Consider the following 23,210-nt stretch of genomic DNA (forward strand, 5'->3'; position numbering starts at 1 on the left):
CCATTTAATATTATCAAACTTACTCTTTGTGTTCTTATGGTTTGTGCATTCAGCAGTTGCTTACAGTTGCTTGCCCCCTGGTACATGACATTTGTGATGAAAGGTATGTAAAGCTTTGCAGTGTGCAGGGAGGGCTGAGGAAAACAATGTAAAAATACTTTCCTTTTAAAAAGCATCTAAATCTAAGGCTTTATGTTTAAAGTAGCTGCTTAGGGCAGTCCTTATTTGACTGTTCATACAACTGCCTGTACAGTTGGGTGAGAACTGCTTCTGGTCTCACAAGCTTACTGGTCAGTTCTGGCCTGATTCATTGTTTCTTCTCATCTAGATTCACAAAAGATTCAAGCACATCAAAGAGATTCAGCATGCTGTGTCTGATTTTCATGCGTTCATCTTTTAAGTATTTTTTTTCCCTTAAATTTAAGAAGAGTTATATTACTATTTGAAAAAATAATGAAATACTGAAAGCTAGTTACTGGAATGTTTGTCTCAGACTTCCAAGTCTGAAGAGAAATGTATATTTTTCGAAATGTGTGGCAGGGCTTCTGAGAAATGTCAAAACACTACAGGTACACTTAAGTCACTAGAATAAAGGTTCAACGTTAGAAGTATGTTTTATCTGTAAGTACATCTTTGTAATTATTATGCACATAATTACAGTTTGGGTTCTTTCTTAATAGCTATACCAATTTGTAATGTCACTTCATTTTTGGATAGTCTGTCTTGCTATCTGCGAATGTGAGAAGCTGAGGTAGGTAATTTTTATATTCTATTCAAAAACAATTGTTAATATTCTATTCTAAATGAGTGTCTTGTTGAGTTGGCGACCTTAATGTGTCCTTTTCATAGATGTGGCAAGCACATTTCTGGGGGAGATTTTAGCATAATCTTTGAAACGTTAAAACAATGTATGCATGTGCACAGGGTTACTACAAGGATGAGTGGTGACTGATCTGTTGTCTGGTACCCACTTCTTGTTTCATTACTGAGAGCGAAATCTTTTCCATTAGAAACTTAAAATGGAAACTGTAGCTACACAATGTAAAATTGGGATGATAACACCAAATGATATGTAGGTGCTGAAAGCTGCTTTTATAAATCATTAGAAGAAAATTGCTGTTTTACTTTCTTTACATCTGATTTGGTATCTTTGCAGTGGATGTCCAACTACTGCCTATGACCACTCCATGGTATGTGGTCATTAGCAACAAAAATATTTTCAGGTAAAAAAAGTGATTGAGAGGACAGAGTTCCCAAGGATCCGGGCTACGTGTGTTTGTCTGTGTGCATATGAATGCACGTAGAGTTGATCACAGGACTATGGGGTGAGATTAGGGGTTGATGACTGCAAAACCACACACCTATGTGGTGTTCTATAATAACTTCTGAGTTGTACGCATTCAGGTAAGCCCCTAGAGGGCCGTGTTCTTAAATGGAGCTCAGTAATATGCTACAAGGATTCAGGTTCTGTTGGTTTCCATTTTTTATTCTTTCTTTTCAAAATAACTTTTTTTTTCCCTTCAGTACTATTCTAACATCTTCCACCAGGAGTGGGGTTCCTGGCTCCCATGACTGTTGGTGAAGCATCTTACTGCTCTTGACCATGACTGGGAAGCAGAACTTGAGCAAGTTGAAGGCTATCTGTCCTAAGCTTAGGCAAAAGTAACTGATTTTCAAGAGCAGCTTGCCCAAACATGTCCATGCTGGCTGGACAAAGTGGTCAGGAGGATGCCACGTGTGGTTCACACCCAGCACCAGGCTTTTTCAGGTGAATGGAGATTACAAAGTCAGGACTGACAGGCTGTCCTTGTCTAAGTTTGAGGCCAACGTTCAGCATTGTAGAGACGTCTCCCCCATATTCCTCGTGCCATTCTAAGGCCATGCTGGTGAAACTGTTGGCTACAGACCTTGGGAAGGAAGGCCATCCTGTCACAGCGGAGCCACTGTCGACATCCCGTCTTGTTACTGTGTTTCCAAAGGTGGTAGCAGGATCTTCAAGCAGCAGCTCTTGCTCAACACCAAACTGCAGAGGGCTTGAAACGAAGTGGCAGCTGGGTGTCTGGAAAGCCAGCCTTCTGCTCCTGAGTGGGGTTGAAGTTAGTATACGTTTAATTAACTGTTGCACAGCACCAGGTTTCTTTCCCTACGCCACCTGTATGTCATTTCTTTGTGTTCCTGTCCATTGCCATCCTGAGCAACCTTTCTGGAGTCCCTGGCTTCCTCTGAACCTTGCACCATCCTTCCTGGGGAACGGCTGGTTGGGTGTTCCAGATGAGGCTGTGCCATCAGTTAAACTTCAAAAGGGATTCTGTGTGATTTGCTCCATATTTAGCTTGCAATTGCATACTCTTCCTGCTTTGAAGTAATGTCCATGCTCTGAACTAAATAACTACTAGAGCCAAATGGTCTAACGTGTGTTAGTCCAAAACACCCCTGCTGCAAATGTAGGATCGTGCACAGTCCCAATGCACAGATGGGTGTAATTGGACATGTGGCTGCTACACGGCAGTACTGAGAGGTTCAATACCATGTATTCCCAATGCAAGTGAGCTATTCACGTGGAAGTATTTAAGGCAGTGTGCTTATGGTAACAGCTAGCCAGATGCATGGAGACAATCACAAAGTATTCATAGAACTGTGTTGTATCAGGAAAAAAAGCCTTAGGTGTTTGCTTTTGTATATATGTATAAGCTTAATCACAATTGAATATTGACTACTGAGAATGCGTTTCTTAAAATGTGCCCTAGATTTCAGTTACAATCTGAGTGCATCTCATTTGCTGTGGAAAGGAGAGAAGTAACACTTAGATGTTAAATTCAATTGTTAAATTATGATACACAATTAATTATGGCTCAAAAATAGTCTCTAGAATATGTACAGTAAATAAAAAGCTGAATATTTACCTATAAATCACTTTTATTTTAAACACTCTTTCTGCTTTCTCCCTGTCCTTTGAAACATTGCTGTGTTTTTCAAGCCTCAGTCTTCTGCAGTTGTGCTATAGACAGCCAGATAGAACATGCACGTTGGGTCTGGCAAGTGGTGAATACATGCCTTAATGTAGGGTAGAGCTGTTATTGCTCTTTTTAAAAAGAGTTGGCATGAATTTCTAGTGTAATAAAATTCCATAGAATGTTAACTGGCAAGACGGTGAAAACTGGAAAATGGCCTTCATTTGTGAATAACCATTCCTGTGTTGGAAGAAGAAAAGTGTCTGCACTCCACTCAAAGAGCTGGTAGCTGAGAGGTGGACTGCCTGCCACAGTCCTGGGCAACCTCAAGGAGCTTCCAGCAAGGTAGGAAGAAGTGCAGAGTAATGTTCTCTGCCTGATTTCCTAAACTGACCTGGAAGCCAGTGAAAAAAAAAAAATCAATAAATGAAAATATTATTTCTCATAAGGGTTAGGTATATTAAACCATCAATTTCTAATCACCCATTTCTAATCAATCAGTTGTGTACAAAAAGAGGGGGGGATGTCTGCCATGCAGATGAAGATTTCCTTCAACACAATTTAGATCTTTCAATGTAATATGGGAAATCTCCTCCAGCCGTTTATTTAAGCCTTCTCTTTTGAGTTAATCTTTGGTATTTATCCTGGGAGTGTTTTCTTGGCCAAAATGGTGCAGAGATGTAAACAACAGAGGTTTGCAGGGAGAGGGCCATAAAATCTTTTTTCAGATCTGCTTTGGTTAATCACATATGCTTCTAGCATCCATACTTTTAAAATGCATTTCCCCTCATATTGGTTGCATTTCTAAAACAATTCTAAAATTTGTTCTTAAAATTAGTGAAAGGTTAGACTGAGATAGGGTTGTCATTACTGAAAAAAGAGCTTTATTTGTGAAGCCACTTCCATCATTTCTCACCCCATCCCCTTAACCTACAGACCAGAAAAAAAACCCGTGGTCATTACCTTGAAGCAACCGTGCCTGGGCTGGTGTTGCTCTGGTAAACTTTCCCTGTGTGCCATCTAGGGATTTACAACTTATATATGTGTATATATATATATATATGTGTATATATATATATATATATGTATTATTGTAACATCATATTATGGTAGCAAAATTCCTCCCTCTAAAGAATAATTTTTCATTTTCTTTACCCACCCCACCCTCGGTCCTTTTGATACCCTGCAGCAGAGTTTCGTAAGCTAATTGTGTGCTGTTTGAACAAGTATGTGAGGACTTAATGGATACTTTGAGGTAATATTTTGTTTTTCCTCGACTCTATGACTACAGTGTAAGCAGGTCAGCACAAAACTTTATGGCTGGTGGCTGCTCAAACCTGCTACGTCTTTCCAGATGCAGCGTTGTGCCCTGTTGTGTCTCTCTCACCTCTAGCTTGTAGAGGTCACCTCCTGCCTGTGTCTTTCTATTGGGGAAACAAGTTGTGAGACAGTGACTTTACTTCTTCTCAGTAAATGCTTCCTTGAATGAGACAGCCTGTGGCAGAAGGATGGGACCTCCAGCCAAACCAGGCCAGGAGCACTGACCTTCCCCATGGGAACGCTCCTGGGAGTGAGACCAGAGGTGTCAAAGCCTGACCTAGCGCTGCTGTGCAAAACGGATTGAGTATCAGGAAAAGGAACTTATTTTTATCGCCTCCCAGAGCATAGTGAGCAGCAGCTTTCGCAGCACCAGTTGCTGTGGTTCCAGCTCCATGACAACCCTACAGCTCCCACACAGCCATGCCTTGGGCGCCGTGGCCCCATGCTCTCTGCTGGCCAGCCCTGTGCTGTGCCCACTGCCCCATTTCTGTGCCATTTTGGTTGTCAGGCATTGCCAGCTTTTTTCCACTTAGGAAAACGGTGCAAGAAGGGCTACCCTACGGCAATTCCTACTCTTTGAGGAAGAAACAGTTAGCTATGTTAAGGGTAGGGGAGGTGTGTGGCGGTGCCCAGCGGTCTGGCTTCTTCCCAGTAGGTGGGAGCATAGAATTGGGGTGCGGATGGAGTGAGGAGACCCCTTGGGTTTTGGGGAGCTGTCTCTGAGGGGACTCTGTGAGGCTTTGGGCTCTTGAGAGCAGGCTGCAGCCTGAAGCAGATCCCCGCGTTGGGGTCCCTCCGACCTCTGTCAGCGTTAGCCCGGCGGGGTGGGCAGAAGGGAAATTTAAGGAGGAAAAATGGAAAATTAAGGAGGGAAATGGAATTTTAAGGAGGAAAAATGGAAAATTAAGGAGGAAAAATAGGTCGTAGGGAAGGAAAGGGAGGTTTACGCCGGCAAGGTGTGCTCGAGTGAGGAGGTGAGAAAGGGGCGGGGGGCACCGGCAGCTCCGCGGTCCCTCAGCGGGGCCTCCCCGGGGCCGGGGGCTGCCGGCGTGGATCCCCCCCCCCCCTCCCGCTCCCCTCCGCAGCGCCTCCATTTCCCAGCGCTTCCCTCAGCGGAGCGGGCTGCGGGGAGCAGCCTCGCCGCCTTCCCTTCCCTTCCCTCCGCCGGGGGCTCGGCGGGGCGGAGCTCGGCAGCCCCGGTTCCCCCCCCTCCACCCTCCGCGGTCCCCTCCCGGCCCGGTGCAGGCGCGGCAGCCGGCGACACCCGGCGGCGAGGAGCGGCGCCATGCGGGCCGCCGCCTGCCTGCTCTCCCTGGCGCTCTGCGCCCTGCCCGCCGCCCCAGGTGAGCAGGGGGGACCCCGGGGGCTGGCGGGCGGGCGGGCAGGAGGTGGGGGGGTGCCGAGCCCGTAACCCTGACCCCTGCTGCCTCTCCCTGCTCAGCAGGCTCCGGGCCGGCGGCTGCGGGGCGGCGGCGGGGCGAGAACCGCTTCGCCGAGCGCCAGAGCATCAGGCCCCTGCGGCTGCTCGCCGGAGAGGGCGGCGGCGGGGCGCGGAGGCCGGCGCTGAGTACGCGGGTGCGGAGCGGCGCGGTGCGGAGCCAGGTAGGAGCCAGCCGCGGGGATGCTGATCCCAGAGCCCGGAGGGATGAGCGGTCCCCGGGTGTTATTTTAAGCCGTCCCCTTCCCCTCGGGCCGGAGGAAAGTTGCGGCCCCTTTGCGGCAGCGGAGCGGGGATGCTGCGGGCGGGCGGGCGGCAGCCACCTGGGTGCGGGTTGGGGATGGGAAGGGGAGCCCCCGAAACGCCGGAGGTGAACTCAGTGCAGGGATCTGCCTCGCGTGTTGCCACCCAGACGGGGAACGATTTGAGATTTCAGCCTCACACAGGCCAGCCGCTGCGGGTTTTATTGCATTAAATGCGGCGGTTTTAGTCCCGGTCGCCGAGCATCGTGTTTGAGGTGCTCCGTGAACGCTGAGTCTACAGGGAAAAACGTTGAGTGCATTCTGTTGTGGATGAAGCCCAGAAAAACCCTGTGCGTTTGAGGTAACTGCTGATATGCAGGATGAGTTGCAGGCCTCTGTTCCCCTCCCCGGCTCCTGTCAATTTTAGAAACAAAATAGCTGAAAAAATGCTCTCTGCTTTATTTATTTATTTATTTATTTATTTTTATAATCCTTAAAGTATAAGCACTGACAGCTTTTAATTTTTAAGTAGTTAAATAACCAAGTCTCCTCCTAGCATATTTATTTGCCTCCCGATGTTACTGCCTGTATGTAGAGATTTTGCAGACCCGATGGCCATATTTGCAGCACAGTAAGGTAGGATTCTCAAAGTTCCAAAATGTCTGCTTTGTTTCAAAAGGGAAAAATTATCCTCTCAGCATTTCGGGATGCCTTGAAGACCCTTGGACATTCACAAATTCAAAGGCAGTGTGGCATGTCTGCTAAAGGGGCTACGGTTGGATCAAGTAGCAGGAGGCACGTACCGGTCCCACAGACCAAACAGTTAATTTATGGGATTTGTTTGCTTGGATGTCTCAAACTTTATTTACCAAACCTTAAGCTTGTAATTTTTTTTTTTTTCAAGTCTTCCATGTTTCATTAAGTCATTAGCCAGCAGTAGCATTGCTCCCACCAGAAAACAACTAAATCTAGTGGGCTAAAAATGGTTAAATGCATTGGTTTCACACCAGTCTCCAGGCTAAATTGAAGTTAAACATGTGAAGCTCAGTGTCCAGCTACAACTTTTCCTCCTGATCAAGAAGTTTCCCTCTGCTACTTAAAACACTCCTGGCGTCTCCCACAGTGTCTAATGGCTGCGACCCCACTGAAGGATGCAGTAGCTGGCAGGGATGTGAAGGAAGAAAATTACGAAGCGGAAGCTGGCTAGAACAAGCGGAGCAGCACCGGTTTGCTGTGCTTCTTGCACAGGGCACGGTTACATCTTAATTGCAGGATGCTGCGTCCCTCGCCCGGAGATCTGAGTCAGCTTGGCAGCAATGGACAGCAGTATGGCTGCACGAGTTTCCACAGAGCTCTTGTAGAAGGTGTTTTTGCAGTAGTGCTGTTAGCTGTTGCAGTTGAGTAATTTAATATCCTGGCTCTTAATGTCTAGCATCCCATAAGGGTGTTTTTACCCTTACCTCTGCCAGAATGTGTATCAAAGCTGCAGACTAACTGAGAAAGCATTTGCTTTTGGGTGGCTGGTACAAGTCACGCAAAGCAAAAAGATAAAGAGTGCTGGATTTTACTTGCAGGTGAAAAAACACCCTTGCCTGCGCTGTGGTGTTAGCAGGCTAGGGTCAGTGACACGGTGAGGGACTCTCAGCCAGTACATTTTCCATGTGCATTTGTTTGTTTTGTGTTTAATTAGGCTTTGACTGCCTCTAGACCCCATTCTATCCATTGCTAGTAGTCTTTGGACTATCAAAGTTAGAAAAACTGGTCTCAAACCAAGAGGTAAAGCAGAAGCTAATGACCTTGTGGCTTGGTTTAAGAAGGATGCATCTTGCAGGAGGTTAAAACATTCGGGCAGGACCTGGGATGGCTGAAGGACAAGCAGCTATGTCTAGAAAAGCAGATACCTGATGGGATGGTGCAGTCAGAGGACCAGACAGCAACTAGCTGTTGAATTAATGTAAAACAATGTAATTGTGTTATGAATTGGATAAAGATAAAAGGAGAGAGAGATTAGTTAAGCTGGAGAGAGGGAAGTTGTGTTAAATCGGATTGGATCCCTTTAATTCCTGGATGAAAGCTTTAGCTTCAGAAAGGGCAGAAGTTGTACAAGAGGGATGCGAGCCTGGGTCTGGGATTGAACAAAGGGAAATTAGGATGGTGGCTCAGGGGAAGGCAGAAGCAAGGGGATGAAAGAAGAGAACCAAGCCGATACTTTATGGATATTTCCAGAGTTTCTGTTCATGGAGAGTGAGAATTGGTAAGTCACAGTTTTACTGTCTTGGTGTTACTGCAGCATGCCCCCCTTCACTAGCTGAATTAACCAGTCGCTTATGAAGAGAGAGATCAGCAAACACGAACCAGTGACACTGCATATTCACCACCTTCTTTGGAGTGGGAGGGAAGGGAACACCACAGCCTGCCTGGAGCTGGGGGAAGGGATAGGAGCAGGCAGGAGGGTTTCCACTTGGCAGGGAATCTGAGGGTACCTCCTGTAGCCACCTGATGTTCAAGAGGCAGTGGGAAAGCGGGAGGGGAGTACAAGGTTTGTGCAAACTTCTCCCCAGCTTTCCGAACCAGAGGGCAGAAGCAGCAGCAGATTCCTTGCCCGTGGACAAGCTTTGCTTGATGGGCTTTGGAAGATTTTTCCCTTCCCTTGGTATTTTTTGCAGGTTTGTCTGTGCAGCTAGTTAGAATTACTCCTTTTGTAAAGCTAACATCATGCAGATGGCTGTTTCTGGCACATTGTTTAGCAGGACCCTACGCTCTGCTTTACACCTATACTGCATCAGACAGTGATGTGATCTGCCTTGCTCCTGAGAGCTAAGCAGGGCAGGGAATGGACCCCACTTATACTGAGGCAGTCTGGAAAATGGTTTGGTAGGTGAACACAGGATCCCCTACCCTACCTAAGCCCCCGTCAGGAAGGGCTGTGCTGCAGAGTGGCAAAGCTTGTTTTGAGTAATGCAGTGTTTTTGCCAGGACTGATCTTTAGTGCTTTGGTCCTTCATTTGTGCTTGATCTTTCAGAGATCACTATCTTCTTGTTGGATTCAGGTTGCCTTTCTTGAGGGCCTTTTCTTAAAGCTTTCCTTTTTTTTTTTTTTTTTTTTTTTTTTTCTAAATGGAGGTGGTAACATTTCCCTGAGGCCATTCCCAATGAAACTGGTCTCCATATGCCTGTCTGAAGCTGCATACTCTGTTCTTGGTGGAGTAGCTACACACCAGAGGCCTGTGTGGTCCTTCAGAGGGACCTGGATAGGCTGGAGAGTTGGGTGGAGAGGAGCCTCATGAGGTTCAACAAGGGCAAGTGCAAGGTCCTGCACCTGGGGAGAAACAACCCCAGGCACCAGTACAGGCTGGGGGCTGACCAGCTCTGCAGAGAGAGACCTGAAGGTCCTGGTGGACAACAAGTTAACCATGAGCCAGCAAGTAGGGAAGGGAAGTAATGTTGGAAGGGAAGTAATGGTTGGCAGATTTCTAAAAATCTGTGTTTTTTTTTTTTTTTTTTTTTTCAACATTTGTTGAGGTATTTCTGTAGTGACCTTTTTTTTTTTGGGTTTTCTGTTCCATTGCCATCACTATATCTATTGAGTGACTTCTATTGAATGCTCAACATCCATGCTTACAGTCATAGTTGTCTAAGATTGCCGAACCTCAGAGCACAGCACGAGGGGAATGTTGTAGGCTATTATATATTCCTGTCATTAACATTTGAACACATGCTGTATAGTGAGCGTTGGAGTATCCACCAGACTTTGGGATCTTGCTTTTAATTCTACCATGGAATAGTGTCACTATAATACATTCCTGTATTTCAATTCCTCTGTTCCCCAAAGGGGGCCTGTTAGCAGCTGCACAGCACTTAATCTAAAGAGTAATCAAGGTAAAATATATCTGAGAATGTGGGAATATTGATGTTATCATTAAAGCACTCCAGGATCATAGCAATGAACATGTAATTTTCTGTTGCATAAATAAGCCTATAAGAAAATAAACGTCCTATATAGCATGGGCATTCAGTGAAGGCTAAGCCTAGATTCTTGTCTTTAAGACAAGGACCGTTCATATAACAGAAAATATGAGGAACCCTTTAATTGTGTGGCTTGACCAATATTTTGGTAGTGTTAAGAAGCACAGATTCTTAATTCTTTCTTTTAGCTGGCAGTGTGTAGGCATGTTCTTCATTGAATTGTGGGTGTAAGTAAGCATTTCTCCCCATTGCTTGCATTTGTTCTTCTACCTGTAAGGGAGAGCAAAACAAAACACCAAGTCTGCTGTTACAAACGTGAGTTTGCCCTCTACATCAGCACTCTCTTTAGAGGGCCATTTTCTGTGGATCAAATGTTCCGGTTGTGAAGATGCAATTCATTTTCCAGCTGGAGATTAGAGTGCCAGACAGCTACACCGCCTTCAGCCTTCTCTCAACCCTAAGGCTGACTTAATAGTCATCTGGCTCCTGGCTGGAGACTGCAGCCTCCCTGTGACCATGCCACAACATTGGCTCTGGGAAGGTCTCTGCATGTGCCTTGCAATCGATAGTACACCAGTAAGCTCCTCCTGCGCTTAACTGGGTAACTGGTTTTGTCTGATCCTTGTCTCTTGCGGTGCTCCCTACCTGGTGTTTCCATCATGCATGGGATGTGGTACTGGCCCTTGGACTGAGGAGAAGGTTACTTCCAGCGTTTGGAGCGGAGTTTGGGATCAGCCAAGTGGAGAAGATGGCCACTCACTGCCAGCAGAGAAGGTCCCAGTTCTCCTTGAAGCCAGCACTTTGTGGCCACGATAACGGGTCTGCATGCACAGACTGAGGGACAGCTTTGTTCATCTTGGGGCTTGCACGGCAGTCACCTCTTTTTGATATATCTAGGTGTTGATAGGGAAATTTGGAAGATTTTCTATTATTTTCAGTGGGAACAAGGCCCTGACTCAGTGACCTGCTATGGGTATAGATTAACTCACCTTTGTTGGCTATGCAAAACATTCATAGTAGGGCAACTTCTGTTTCTCAGCCTGTTTTTTGCTTGCTTGTTGCCAGTTGTCATGAAGGTACACTGAAATCCTTTGGAGTGAGTAAAAGGCCTGATTTGGTGGTAGCCTGACTTGCAGCCTGGCACGAAGAAGCCCCAGGACTGGATCGTGCCTTGGGACAGAGCTGAGCATGGTTTGTGGTCCAGAGTGAGTCAGTAGTTTGCAGCAAGGTATTTATTTGTCTTCCGCTGTCTGCATTTCTGGATTGTCTGAGACCAAATTACACAATTCCATAAAATGATTGGGAAGCATGGCTTACAAATTTCTTAAATAACTTCTTACCACTAATAATCAATTGCAGAGAAGCTCCGCTCTGTCATGCTGAGCTCACGTGGCTCTGCTTGCCCTTTGAATTGAAATCTTTCATCAGTTTTTCAGGTGTTGCCCAGTCTTTGCTACTGGCTTCTCTGACTTGTTGGCCTTTCACTTTACTCTTGGAACATGACATTCCTATTCTTTGCAGGTGCTCCTGAAACTGCTAACATTATTTGAAACATTCTTGCTTTCTGTTCCAGTGCTGTCAACTTCTGTTGATATTACAATTTCCTGTGTTTGGTAGCTCAAACAATTAGCAATCTGTGGTTAAAAATGAGTTCTGACTGCTGAGGGGTTTCTAAAACAACTCTGGATTTTAGGACTGATGGATGATGACTGTTGGAAAGAGAACTGTCATGAGAAATTGCCCAATTTTAAAAATTATTTTCTGCTCACTTAATCAAATGACTGCTGTCTCTTGAAGAAACTTAGGCATAATTTTCAATCAACCTACCACAAAACCAAAGGGAGAGGAGGATAAACTGGGACAGAGGCTGTAGTGAGCAAAAAGAACATGCATTTGGTTTGCTGCCAGATCTGGTTTTCTTCATGCCTCTGCTTCTTCTCCCACTTCCCTTAAGGTTTATAAGGCATTTGGCAAAATGTGTGTAATAAATACTTCATTGTATCTTCAAAATGTGCAGTTCTGCAATATTTGTGTAAGAATAAGATACTTCACCAACCTAGCAATAATCTGTTTTCATGAATATGTGAATAACAGTTAAAGTACCAATACTCTTAATGCAGGTCCTGCTTTCATGAAGAGGAAAAAAACTGCTGAAAGGCAATTTTTGATATAGATTGTCGCATGCTGCAAGGGCATTGAAAGTGCCCTTTGATTTCTGTTGTAAGAGGGACTTTTAGTTTGACTTTTTGATAAAATGTACATATTTATAGCAGGTGTTTTGGCATTTTATAAGCAAAGAATATTTCACATTTCTAAATCATTCCTCTTTGCAAGCTCATTTCAGTAAAGTCCATACTTGATAATGAGATTTCTTATGACAATGAATGAATATGCCCAAAATGCATTCAGCAAAAAACCTTCTGTTAGCTGCTGTTTCAGTGTTCGTGTTGCAGAAATACTATATCAGGACTCAGATTTTGAGGGGTGATTAAAAAACATAAGTATCTTCGAACATCCTAATGTGGGGAAAAGGGCAGCAGGGGAAATATTTGTTTTGTGGCATTGCCTCTTGTTTGTACAATAGCAGAGCTGAGAAGAGAGATTCCAAAAGCTTAATCTCATAAAACAGGCTTATATACAGTCACGAAGGATCTTAAAGGATCAGATGTAACAATCCTTATAGAAAGTATTTTTCCCCAAATTTGCTTGTTGCCATGATCAACGTAATAGCTATATGCTTAAGATCAGAGTATGACAGAGCAATCCTTTCCAGCTCAGGCAATCAATATCTGTATTTACCCCTGATCTATGTCAGTGCACCTGAGTGCAGGGTCAGGCTGAATATTCTTTCTCCCACTGTTTCACTGAGGGCACCTGTTCTGGGACCCTTGCAATTAATGATCTCCTATAACGTATTCACGATGCAGAAGAGTGTTGCATCCAAACAGCATCAGGATGAATATTGCTGAGGAGGAACTACATAGGAAGTTAACATTCACTCTAAAGTGTTAGGCACAAGAGCATTATGATATATATATTTATATATATATATATATATATATATAACACTGTCATGGCCTGTGTCATTTTATATTTTGCTACTTCAGGTCTCCTTTGAAGTCTTCTCAGCAACTATCCAGGCCTTTAAGGGACTCAAAACTAATGACTTTTCTTGGGCCTGTTAAAACATTATTTCAATTACCCTGTCAAACACTGCTTAAAGTTCAATTGAACTCTATAAAACCTTCAAAAGTTTCTAAAGTTCAGCTTTCTAAAGTGTGGGCTCCTTTGGCTTGTGCTGTCTCAGTGCTGGACCCCCTCTGATCAGCCCCACTGAGGTGTGTGATCCTTCTGCTTTCTGCGGCCACCACCTGCCAAGTTTCTCTCTCTGGATTATATGGGTCTTTGGCTCCCATGGATCCAAGCTGCTGCTTCTCTTTGGTAGATGATTGCCCTCCTTCTTCAGGGGAGGGAGCTCACAGAGTTGTGATCGGATGATCTGGTGGCCAGCCCAGGCCCATGTCTGTTCCCTGGGCCTGGATAATGATGGATGTGGAGGCTGAAGGCCAGTGCCAGAAGAGGGCTGAGCCCACCTGTCTTTGACACAAGACTGTGGGATCTTCCTGCTCCACTTGTCCCTCTAATTTTTCTGCTGATATGTTTTAGGTTTTTGTTCTCTAAATTTCCTCTTCAAGTATTGTATTTTTCAACTTCAACTTCAAACCTGGATTCAGTTAAAGAAAGGTTAATAGCACAGCATTGCTGCTGGGCATTTGCCATTTGACAGTGAAATTTGGTGATTTCTCTAGTAATCTGACCTGCTCTCATTTGTCTGCCGACGCATGCGGATGAGACTCGCTGTAAGGGAGACAATAAGGATACATTGATAAAGCTAGCTCGTTAGTTGGTGTTGTCTTTTCAAATCTTGTACAAAAAAATCACTTTTTTTTTTTTTGGTAATTGAAATAAATGTGCCCAGACCAGAAAACTGTAGCAAGTGACCATGCTTTAGAAAAAGCTTATTTTCAGAGTGTAATATTAAAACAAGGTTTAGAAAAAAAAAAAAAAAAAGTGTGGGTAAATGCTTTTTAATGGTACCCTGATAATAAAAGTTGGATGTATGTGGGTGTGTAGGTTATAACCCTGAATTACAGCTCAAAAGTTGCCCAGAAGAACAGCAGTATATAAGAACACATTCTGTTCCAGAAATGTCTCTCTCCTTAGGGTATTTCAGCCCCTCAAATTCTATGAGAATGAAAAAAATCCATCAGCTATTTCAGAAAATGTATACAGTGAAAATGTTGATTCATTGTGATCTCGTAGGCTGTATCAAGAGGAAAATGAGTTTGAATTGTGCTTTTCTGGCATTTTTCAACTTTAAACAGGACTTTGATACTTGAATGTAGAGGGTGAGTCATATTTAAAAATTATTATCCATGGAGTTGAGCAATATATTGGTATGCCTAGAGTCTGCAAGTTTAATCAAGCTCTTCTTAGCCTACCGTGCTGACAAAATGTTGGTAAACTTTCTGATGTTGCCAGAGAACTGTTTATGTGAAAAGTTTTTTGGCCATGTTGGTAGGCACAAGGTGTCAAAGAGTGCTTGTTACTCACAGTGGGAAGACCTAATCTATTGGTAATCTTCCTTCTGTTTACAAACTAAATGTAAGACCAATTGAAAATGTTTGGAATATGTGACTGTGTTGCTGAATAATATTTTGGTGTACAAAGAAACAAAGTTATCTTGCGCTATTTTTATTACTTTTGAGTGCTATATGTGTAATGCAAAGGCAGCATTAATGGAGTGTTTCTGCAGATTTGTCTTTCATCTGGTAATGAAACTCTCTTCCTTCATTTCTGAAGTCTACATGAGTTGCTAAAAAGGGCGTCTTCTTCTCAACATTATTGATTCCTTCTAGAACTTGGAAAACTAGAAATTACCTCAAAGCACCATCTGCTTCAGTGAACGAAAAGTCCAAATGCCTTCACTCCTTCAGCCGGTTAGATTCATTGAACTTTCCTTCTTGCCTAAATGTTGTCCTTAAGACAATGCAGCCCTTTCTACAGCTGAATGACAGCTGAATGACACAGCGATTCATATGGGTTCATCCTCAAGTGTTCCCTTTGGCGCATGCGTTGCATCCCTTGTTTTGTATTCTCTGCCTCTGCAGATTCATTGTGCTTAATTTGTTTGCCTCTTAGGCTGCAGCTGTGCATGAGTAGCTGCTCATTTGAGGTCTGTCCACTTGAAACTGCCAGATGTCCATAGGAGAGGGTTTTGTAGGGAAATTTCATGTAAGAAAGATTTTCCTTTTCCGAGTCCTTTCCCTCTGACCTCATACTTCTTCATGTGGAAATAGGTTCACCATCTAGTTACACAGTCAAGTCCTGTAGCATCTCTTTGTTTTGCTTTTCATTTTACCTATGAGTCTCCAAAATCTACAATTGCTGTGGAGAGCAATGAAGACTGCAGAGTCCTCATGTTGCAGGATGAGTCTCTATTTGCTCTCTGTCCGTCTTGGTGTAGAAATGTGATCTTCCATGGTCATCAAAGTTTTGTATGAATTATGGCAGGAAAACATTTTGAACTTTGAGTTTTTGTTCACGACTTTCATTTGTTTCCTACTTGCAATCCAGTACTTTATTAATCATCCTCATAATAACCTATTTTATCATGCTTTTCCTAGCCGCTAATCTTTGATGAAGAAGCTTAAACACATGAGGTTAATAGTCACTGATTTTCCATTTTTGCCTCAACTTATTTAAGACCTCTGGCACATTAATTATATTGTGACTTTATACAAGAATTTTTGTTGCTTCCCTTTAAGAAAAATAAAACTAAAAGAGTGTGCCTTCCCAAATGTTCTTGCAGTTCTTCCTTTCACTGAGATATGAAGGCTTTCACAACAACAGAAGTTATGTTAATTAGTCTCATAGGAAATCAAAGGTTATAAGTAAAATTATCTTAAAGTCAAATTAATGTAATCATAAAAGATAGTGGATATAAGATCCATCTCCATGTTGTTTTCTGGGGCCTGAAACTAGTGTTAGATTGCCTTTTGGGAAGCAACATCTTGCCTATTCAGTTACTTAAATTTGTCTTTTTAGATCTGTAAGATCAAATGGTACATCATGCTAGATTTGCTAGCAGTGATAACCCGGTAGTTTTCTTGTCTTCATTGCCTGATTATTTAACCTTGGGTGAGCAAGGAAGAGAAGTTTTCAGGAGAAAAACATTTAAACAAATTTATTTATTTATTTATTGTGTTGTAAGTCAGTTTGTTGTAACTGTTCAAAGATGCCTGTGTTTCTGGAGTGCCAGGTGAACGTATAGGATGAGATGCATGAACAGGGATAGCTGAGTGAGTCCAGCAGAGCTCAGCGTTGCACATCTGCAGGACTTCTAAAGGATGCCTTCAGCTGCCCAGGTGTTGGATTTGCAGGAATGGTATCTGTGTGATAAATTGCACAGGTTTGTGTTAAGGACTGCTTCTTTTTGGTGCTGCTCCCCTCATCCATCTCACTAGGGATTTTACTGTAGTATGTGCAGACAGCCTCTGACTGCAAAACTGCAAATAAATAATAAAAGAGATTTATTTTTCTTTCTTACTACTGAGAAGAATAATTACTGACATTTTAGAAATACAAGTAGTCCTTGCTTCTGACTCTGATCTCATTGAGCTGGGGATGTTCAGCCTGAAAAAGAGAAGTCTCCGGGGTGACCTTGTTCTAGACTGTCAATACTTAAAGGGGGGTTATAAAAGAGATGGAGAGCAACATTTTCGTTGGTCAGATAATGGTAGGACAAGGAAAAGTGGTTTTAAACTAAAAGAGGGAAGATTTAGATTAGAGGTTACGAGGAAATTCTCAATAATGAGCATAGTGAGGCAGTGGCACAGGCTGCCCAGAGAAGCTGTGGATGCCCCATCCCTGGAGGTGTTCAAGGCCAGGCTGGATGGGGCTTTGGGCAACCTGGTCTGGTGGGAGGTGTCCCTGCCCATGGCAGGGGGCTGGAACTGGGTGATCTTTAAGGTCCCTGCCAACCCAAACCATTCTATAATATGATATGTTGTTTATGTGGAGAAAAGCTATTTTAGGTCATGTTTACATCTTTGCTGGGATCTTCCTCTGGTGAGAGCTGGCAAAACTCCACTGACACGAACTGGAGGACGGCACTGTGCTCTGCCAGTGGGGTTTAACTCTCCCTCTGCCTCTCCCTCATTTGGCACAGAGAACATTTGGCACAGATGGGATCCAGGGTTCAGAAATGAACATGGACCTCCACAAAGCTTTTTATTTTTTTATGTTTTATTTCTAGCTTTTCCTCAGAATAAATTACTTATTTATTAATCGTACCCCAAAGAGGCAGCTGTAAAAGGCTTTTCATCAAACCATGATGCTGTTCTGATGCTGCTCTGCAGTTTCTTCATGAAATAACTTCAATAACTTCAGTCATTTATTTGTTTAGTTTTTATTAAAGAAAACCACATAAATATTTAGATTTATACCATGGATAAAAAGAGCGAGCATACATAAAGAATGACAAATAATGGTGATTAATATAGTAAATGATTGCCTATAAATATTTTGAGAATGCTGAGGAAAGTAAACCAGAAATGTTGTAGTTCTTTAATATGCTGTTATACGTGAATCCAGTTCAGTGACCCTTTCAATTAAAATTACATATTCACAAATGGTAGCAGAGAGGGTCTAAGATTTTTTTTTTTTTTTTTTTTTTTTTTTTGTCCCATCTATTTTTAAAAAGTGATTCTTTGGATCTGAAACATTTATTGTTTACTTGACCTAGGCTTATTTTTGATTTTTCCCTGAGTAATTTTTTTTCCTTCCTCCTGGTGCAAGTAGAAAATTAAGTTTTTGAACAAACTTATTATTTTCTGTGCACCAACAATATACTGTGTAACTCTGGATTTTTTACAACACAACTGAGGCTGAAAAATATTCATTTATACATGTACATGTGTTAATTCGCCCTATATAGCATAAACGTAATTGTAATAACTGTTTTCAAAGCCAATTATCACTTTTTAGGTAAATCTATGCTAAAAGATTACTATATTTTTCACTTAATTTCAATCATATATTTCTTTTGAATTTAAGAAACAGACATTTCACACACCCTTAAAGGATTGTTAACAAGCTGAGATTTTTGTTCTCCTATTAGATGGAGGGAGGCAAATTAAATTAACATCTAAGGGAGCTATTATTTTGCAAATACTGTCTGCTATAAAACCTCATTGTTCTTACAAGCTCTGGAGTACAGGTTTTAGCTTTTGCCTTGCTATAGCATTATGTATTACTTTCTCTTGATTCTCTTGATGCTTTTCTTTTGAGTGTACAAATTTGATCTGAATCTTTTAATTACAAACTGCAGTTCTACAGATAGTAGTAAATACAAAATTCCTTACATCAAAGGACAAGCATATAAATTGTTTATTCTCTCTTTCAAATAAAAAGAATGCTCTTCTCTTTTGGTGGAAATTATTGTTATCTCTTCCAGCAAAATTAAAAAAAATATCTGTGCTTTATGCAGGATACTTCAGAAATAAGAAGGATATAATATCAGGAATTGCACATTTTATCACAATATATTTTTAATTCTTTTTCCTCCTTTTAATGAAGAAAAACATTAGTCATTATGTTACCATGCCAGTTTCAACATCCAAGTAATTATAATGAATGTGAGAACATTTCTAAAATATTTCCTTTCAAAATTCTTTTTAATTTGATTGTTCAGAAAGTGCGTAGCTTGTAAACATTTCACTGATGATTAAAATATTTGCTGTATTTGAAATGAAAGTCTTCCAAACGTTTTAGTTTGATAGTTACCTATGGAACTCTACTGCAGTGAGGCTCACCACTGACCTTCAGTGAGTTGGAATCACAGAATCATCAAAGTTGGAAAAGACCTCCAAGATTATCTGGTCCAACCACCCCCCTACTACCAACGTCACCCACTAAACCATGTCCCTAAGCACCACGTCCAACCTTTCCTTGAACACCCCCAGGGATGGTGACTCCACCACCTCCCTGGGCAACCCGTCCCAGTGCCTGACTGCTCTCTCTGAGCAGAAATGTCTCCTCATTTCCAACCTAAATCTTCCCTGGCACAACTTGAGCCATTCCCCCTAGTCCTATCGTTAGTTACCTGTGAGAAGAGGCCTACCCCCAGCTCCCCAAAGCTTCCTATCAGGTAGTTGTAGAGAGCAATAAGGTCTCCCCTGAGCCTCCTCTTCTCCAGACTAAACAACTCCAGTTCCCTCAGCTGCTCCTCACAAGACTTGTGCTCCAGGCCCTTCACCAGCTTTGTAGCCCTTCTCTGGACACACTCCAGGGCCTTTTTGTAGTGAGGGGCCCAAAACTGAACACAGTGCTCCGGGTGAAACTTTGCTTACTTTAGTTGCAGTTTGTGTATGTACATTTCCTCTGGAGATGCTCATTCTTCAGGGCCAGTTTCTGCAGAAAGCTGATAAACAACAGGGTTACTGGAGGGACTATGTTAGAAATTGTCATTATTTTGTTGTGTTGCTTTGGAGCAATAAACATTCCTACATGGGACTGATTGCCCATCTCTTCTACTACTACAGTGATCCCTAAAGCACAGAGTATGTGATTTAAAATAATTGGAATCACATCCCTCTTGGTTTGGCAGTAAGGCTTGCATGCCACTTTTATTTTTTTTAGTGTTCAAGCTTTTAATATTTGTTGGAGATAATGTATCTTTGTGCTTAGTTATTTGAAATAATCATTTCCACTCCATTTACTTTTGGTTTCTTTTATTGAAATTCTTAAGCTTTGCAATCTTTGACAGAGCTAGCTCTCACATAATTGCATTAGATGCATAAGATGCTTAGTGTTTTCTGTAGGGGACCTTGTGGGGCGTTACACTTTATGTATGACTTGAAATTGCATCTGAAAATACTGCAACTATTTTGAGAGTAGTTATTGACATTTTGCTTCTTCAGTTGCATGACATTAACACTTTAGGACTTTTTGATTGTTTTGGGTGCACAGACACTGCACTTTTCCGTTTTATTGTTGGATTCTTCTTTCCTGGCTCTTGTTCATATTCTGCATTTAGTGCATCTCTCCAAGTCTCCAAGAACTCCCATTAAATGACTAGGTTGTCAGATGCTGATGTGTCACATCCATGGATGTTGAAAAGCCTTGAATTTTCTGAGGAAGTTCCGTGGTTTGAAAACTGAATGAAATAATTGTCTTGCTTCAGTGGTTTAGAGAAGCCTTTGAAGGTATCTTTCCCATTATTCTGCTCAAATGAGGTGACAGAGACGGCATAAATGTACCCTGATATTCTTTCTTTGGGTTCTTTTATTCACATATTTGTGAACCAAAGCTTCCATTCCAGCTGGCCGTTTAACCTATTCACTGAGCAGGTGTATAGATGTACTTAAAAATATTGTAGCATCATGATGTTTTAAAGTCCATTTATATATTTTGTACCTCTTAACCAGATATTCAGAAGAACTGTTATCTTATAAAATGTACTGGCTATTACTCGTAAGGTGCAGTTTTTTGTTATGCTGAATGCAGTCTGTCAGCTGTCATTGAATGAGGGAAATCCGTCTTCCTCTTCATTTGGTGGCTGCATGTCCCCTCCAGCTTCTTTCCATCATGTCTAGGCATGATATGACTTTATATTTTATGTGGATCAGCTTATTTGTCCCGCAGAAAACTGATCCCCTCCAAGTAACGATTAATTTTTTGACACTGATCGGACTTTCTGGGCAGTCACAAGCCAAAAAGGGGGAGAGGAGGGGATCAGGATTTCAGTTGTAGCCCGAAGCATGCAGGATTGGAGCCAGGTTTGAAGGGTTCTTTGAATCTGTAGACTGCAGTTTCTGGAAAGGGCTGAATTTGTTTCGGTATCCAAAATGTGCATCTTTGCATCTCAGTAGGTTTGAGATACACTTGAGTTGTGCTTGATTGCATGTGATTGTAAACTTCATGGTGAGTTTCTTGGGTTTGCCCCACTTGTTTTGGGGGTAGCTACATATGTGTAATGTTTTTCAGCCTAATTATTAATAGATATTTTATCCCATAAATCCACATTAACGGCTTCTGTCAGGGAATAGCTGTGGTCCAGGGTCACCCCAGAAATACATTAGCCTTGTAATTATTTGTCTTAGAGACATGTTCAGAGGAAGAAACTTCCCAGAACAAATCAATATGATGCAGTATACCTAGCAGTGTAAAAACAAAAAAACAAATAGAAAAGCCATCAACCACCAAAAATCCCTATGCTCTTACAGCTATATTCTTATTACTATGAAATTAGTGTATGTGGTTATACTTTTTATGACAAAGGCTACCCTTACTATACGTAGATTTAGAAATATCAGTTATGCTTTTTATATTCTCTCTTCCGTTTTGGTACAAGCATATGGTCATATAGATTTGGTTATACTGCATACGTATATCTAATGATGGCATATGTAGCTATGATGTTAGCAAACAGAAATAATAAAGTTCTGTGGAATGTTCTTTGCATTTAATAAGGTAACGATGAAAAGCGAGCAGCTGTGCTGGCATTATTCCTTTGACCAGAAGGTGGTTGTTGCTGTGCAGATAGGTAAATGAAGGTTACCTAAGGTTGGCAAGCATGCTGCAGTGGAACATGTGAATAACTAAACTGGCATTGGCCCCTGCTGTGTTATACAGTCCTTGGCCTGTCATATCCTGTTTATGAGCAGCAGCCTAAAAATTCAAATCTAGCAAGAGAAGGAGGAATTTGAAAACCATATTCATAGCAAATTCTGCTGCCTGAGAGTTGGAAGAGAAATGCCAATGCTAACGTGAGTCTGTTGACAGTTCTTTTTGCTGTGTTTGTGGTTAAGCCATCTGTGGCAGGCCAGGGGCAGCAAAGTGATGGCCCTAATGGGGAGCCTGTATGTGCTGAGGGTGTCCACCACAGCCCCATAGCTGCCTCATGGGTCATTTGGGACTAGCTTGAATTTCTTAGTTCTAATTAAGAGATTGGAAAGCCAGTGATGTGAAGAAATTACTCCCCTCTCCCCCCCCTTCCTATTTCCCCCCCCCCCCCCAATAGAAATTAAACTTAATATTGATTGTAATTCATCACTGAAATTAGCTACTTGGATAAGGTAAGCTATGTGTTACTATATTTGGTTACTTGTTCAAAGACTGCACATTTGTTCAAAAGAGATGCTCTTAAATCACCCAGGAATTACAAGAACTGCTTAGTGAAGTACTGTGGCCTGTGTTACAAAGCAGGTTAGATCGAATAAGGATAGCTGAAATTATATCTGACTGAATTTTATCTACTAAGAGGTCTTCTAAGAACCTTTAAAGTTAATAGTGCATCCTTCCAACTCATTATTTAAATATCTGTGAGTTTTCATGATATAATTTTTTATGCACATTCAGTGCAGTGGCACAGCCACTTTGACGTTTCTATAGACGGCATGCAACCTAAGCATCCTCTAATAAGAAAAGCCTTCTTGACTTTTTTTCTTTTTAGAAATCAACTGTTTGTAAATACATATTCATGGTTGTTATCCTTTTTTCATTAATAGTGCTCATGTTTCTGTATGTAGCAATCATGAGAAAATTCAACTGCAGGGCAACTCAAATATATAATAATAAAAAAGTCATGATTCCCTCAACTTTCCATGCCTTTGTTGCTGTTCTTTTCCAGGGAAGCTGGTATTCTTAAGTCTTCTGGATTTAATGCCTATTGAAAGCCTGCCAGCAGTTTTAGAGAGAGTGAATTTGATGATTCACATTATCCCATCCTGTCCTGTGTTTCCCAGAGTTTTCAACAAATCATTTGTTACAGTTGTACTATCCTCTGTTGTACTTATTTGGAGAAGTGTGGTAGGGAGTTGTAAGTGGTTTTTCAGTGTTTCTTTTAGATCCCTCTGTCTACATGCTTCAAATCTTAATGGGCAGGTTTGAATGGAAAGAAAATAAAAAACAAAGTTGAAACTGCTCCAAAATGCCTGAAAGTAGCTTTTCGTATTAATTAGTTAAATAACATCACTGGTCAGTTTCTTGGGAGTTTTCAGGTCTAGAAACAAATATTGCATTTGCATGGGATAGCTGAGTGTTTTCTTTCACAACTACTAGAATAAATATTCTGTTTCTGGATGATGGTGAGTTACAAAGTACTCTTAAGTTTGTTGGCTATAGAGTGAATGAAAGCCATTAATTCAAGGGAAATGTACGGCAGAGAAAGGAGTAAAGAAAGAGATGTTTCTCTAGCACCCAGTTTTGTTTGGTTTTAATGATTGCTCA

General features: G+C 42.0%; 1 protein-coding gene across 11 annotated transcripts in view; it reads left to right on the top strand.

Annotated features, from left to right (window-relative positions):
- Positions 1–5,366: 5,366 nt before the first annotated feature.
- Positions 5,367–23,210, top strand: part of ADAM22 (ADAM metallopeptidase domain 22) — a 138,420-nt gene continuing 120,576 nt past the window's right edge. For 3 of the 11 annotated variants that reach the window (XM_068673890.1, XM_068673896.1, XM_068673897.1), the window contains exons 1-2: positions 5,375–5,614; positions 5,713–5,873. In XM_068673890.1, coding sequence (XP_068529991.1) covers positions 5,557–5,614; positions 5,713–5,873 — 219 coding nt within the window. In that variant the 5' untranslated portion in view covers positions 5,375–5,556. Of the gene's footprint in view, positions 5,615–5,712; positions 5,874–23,210 lie in introns of all 11 variants that reach the window. The other 8 variants (XM_068673888.1, XM_068673893.1, XM_068673886.1 and 5 more) reach the window with 7 other exon arrangements.

This window comes from Anas acuta, chromosome 2 (assembly GCF_963932015.1).
Source record: "Anas acuta chromosome 2, bAnaAcu1.1, whole genome shotgun sequence".
NCBI classification, from domain to species: Eukaryota; Metazoa; Chordata; class Aves; order Anseriformes; family Anatidae; genus Anas; species Anas acuta.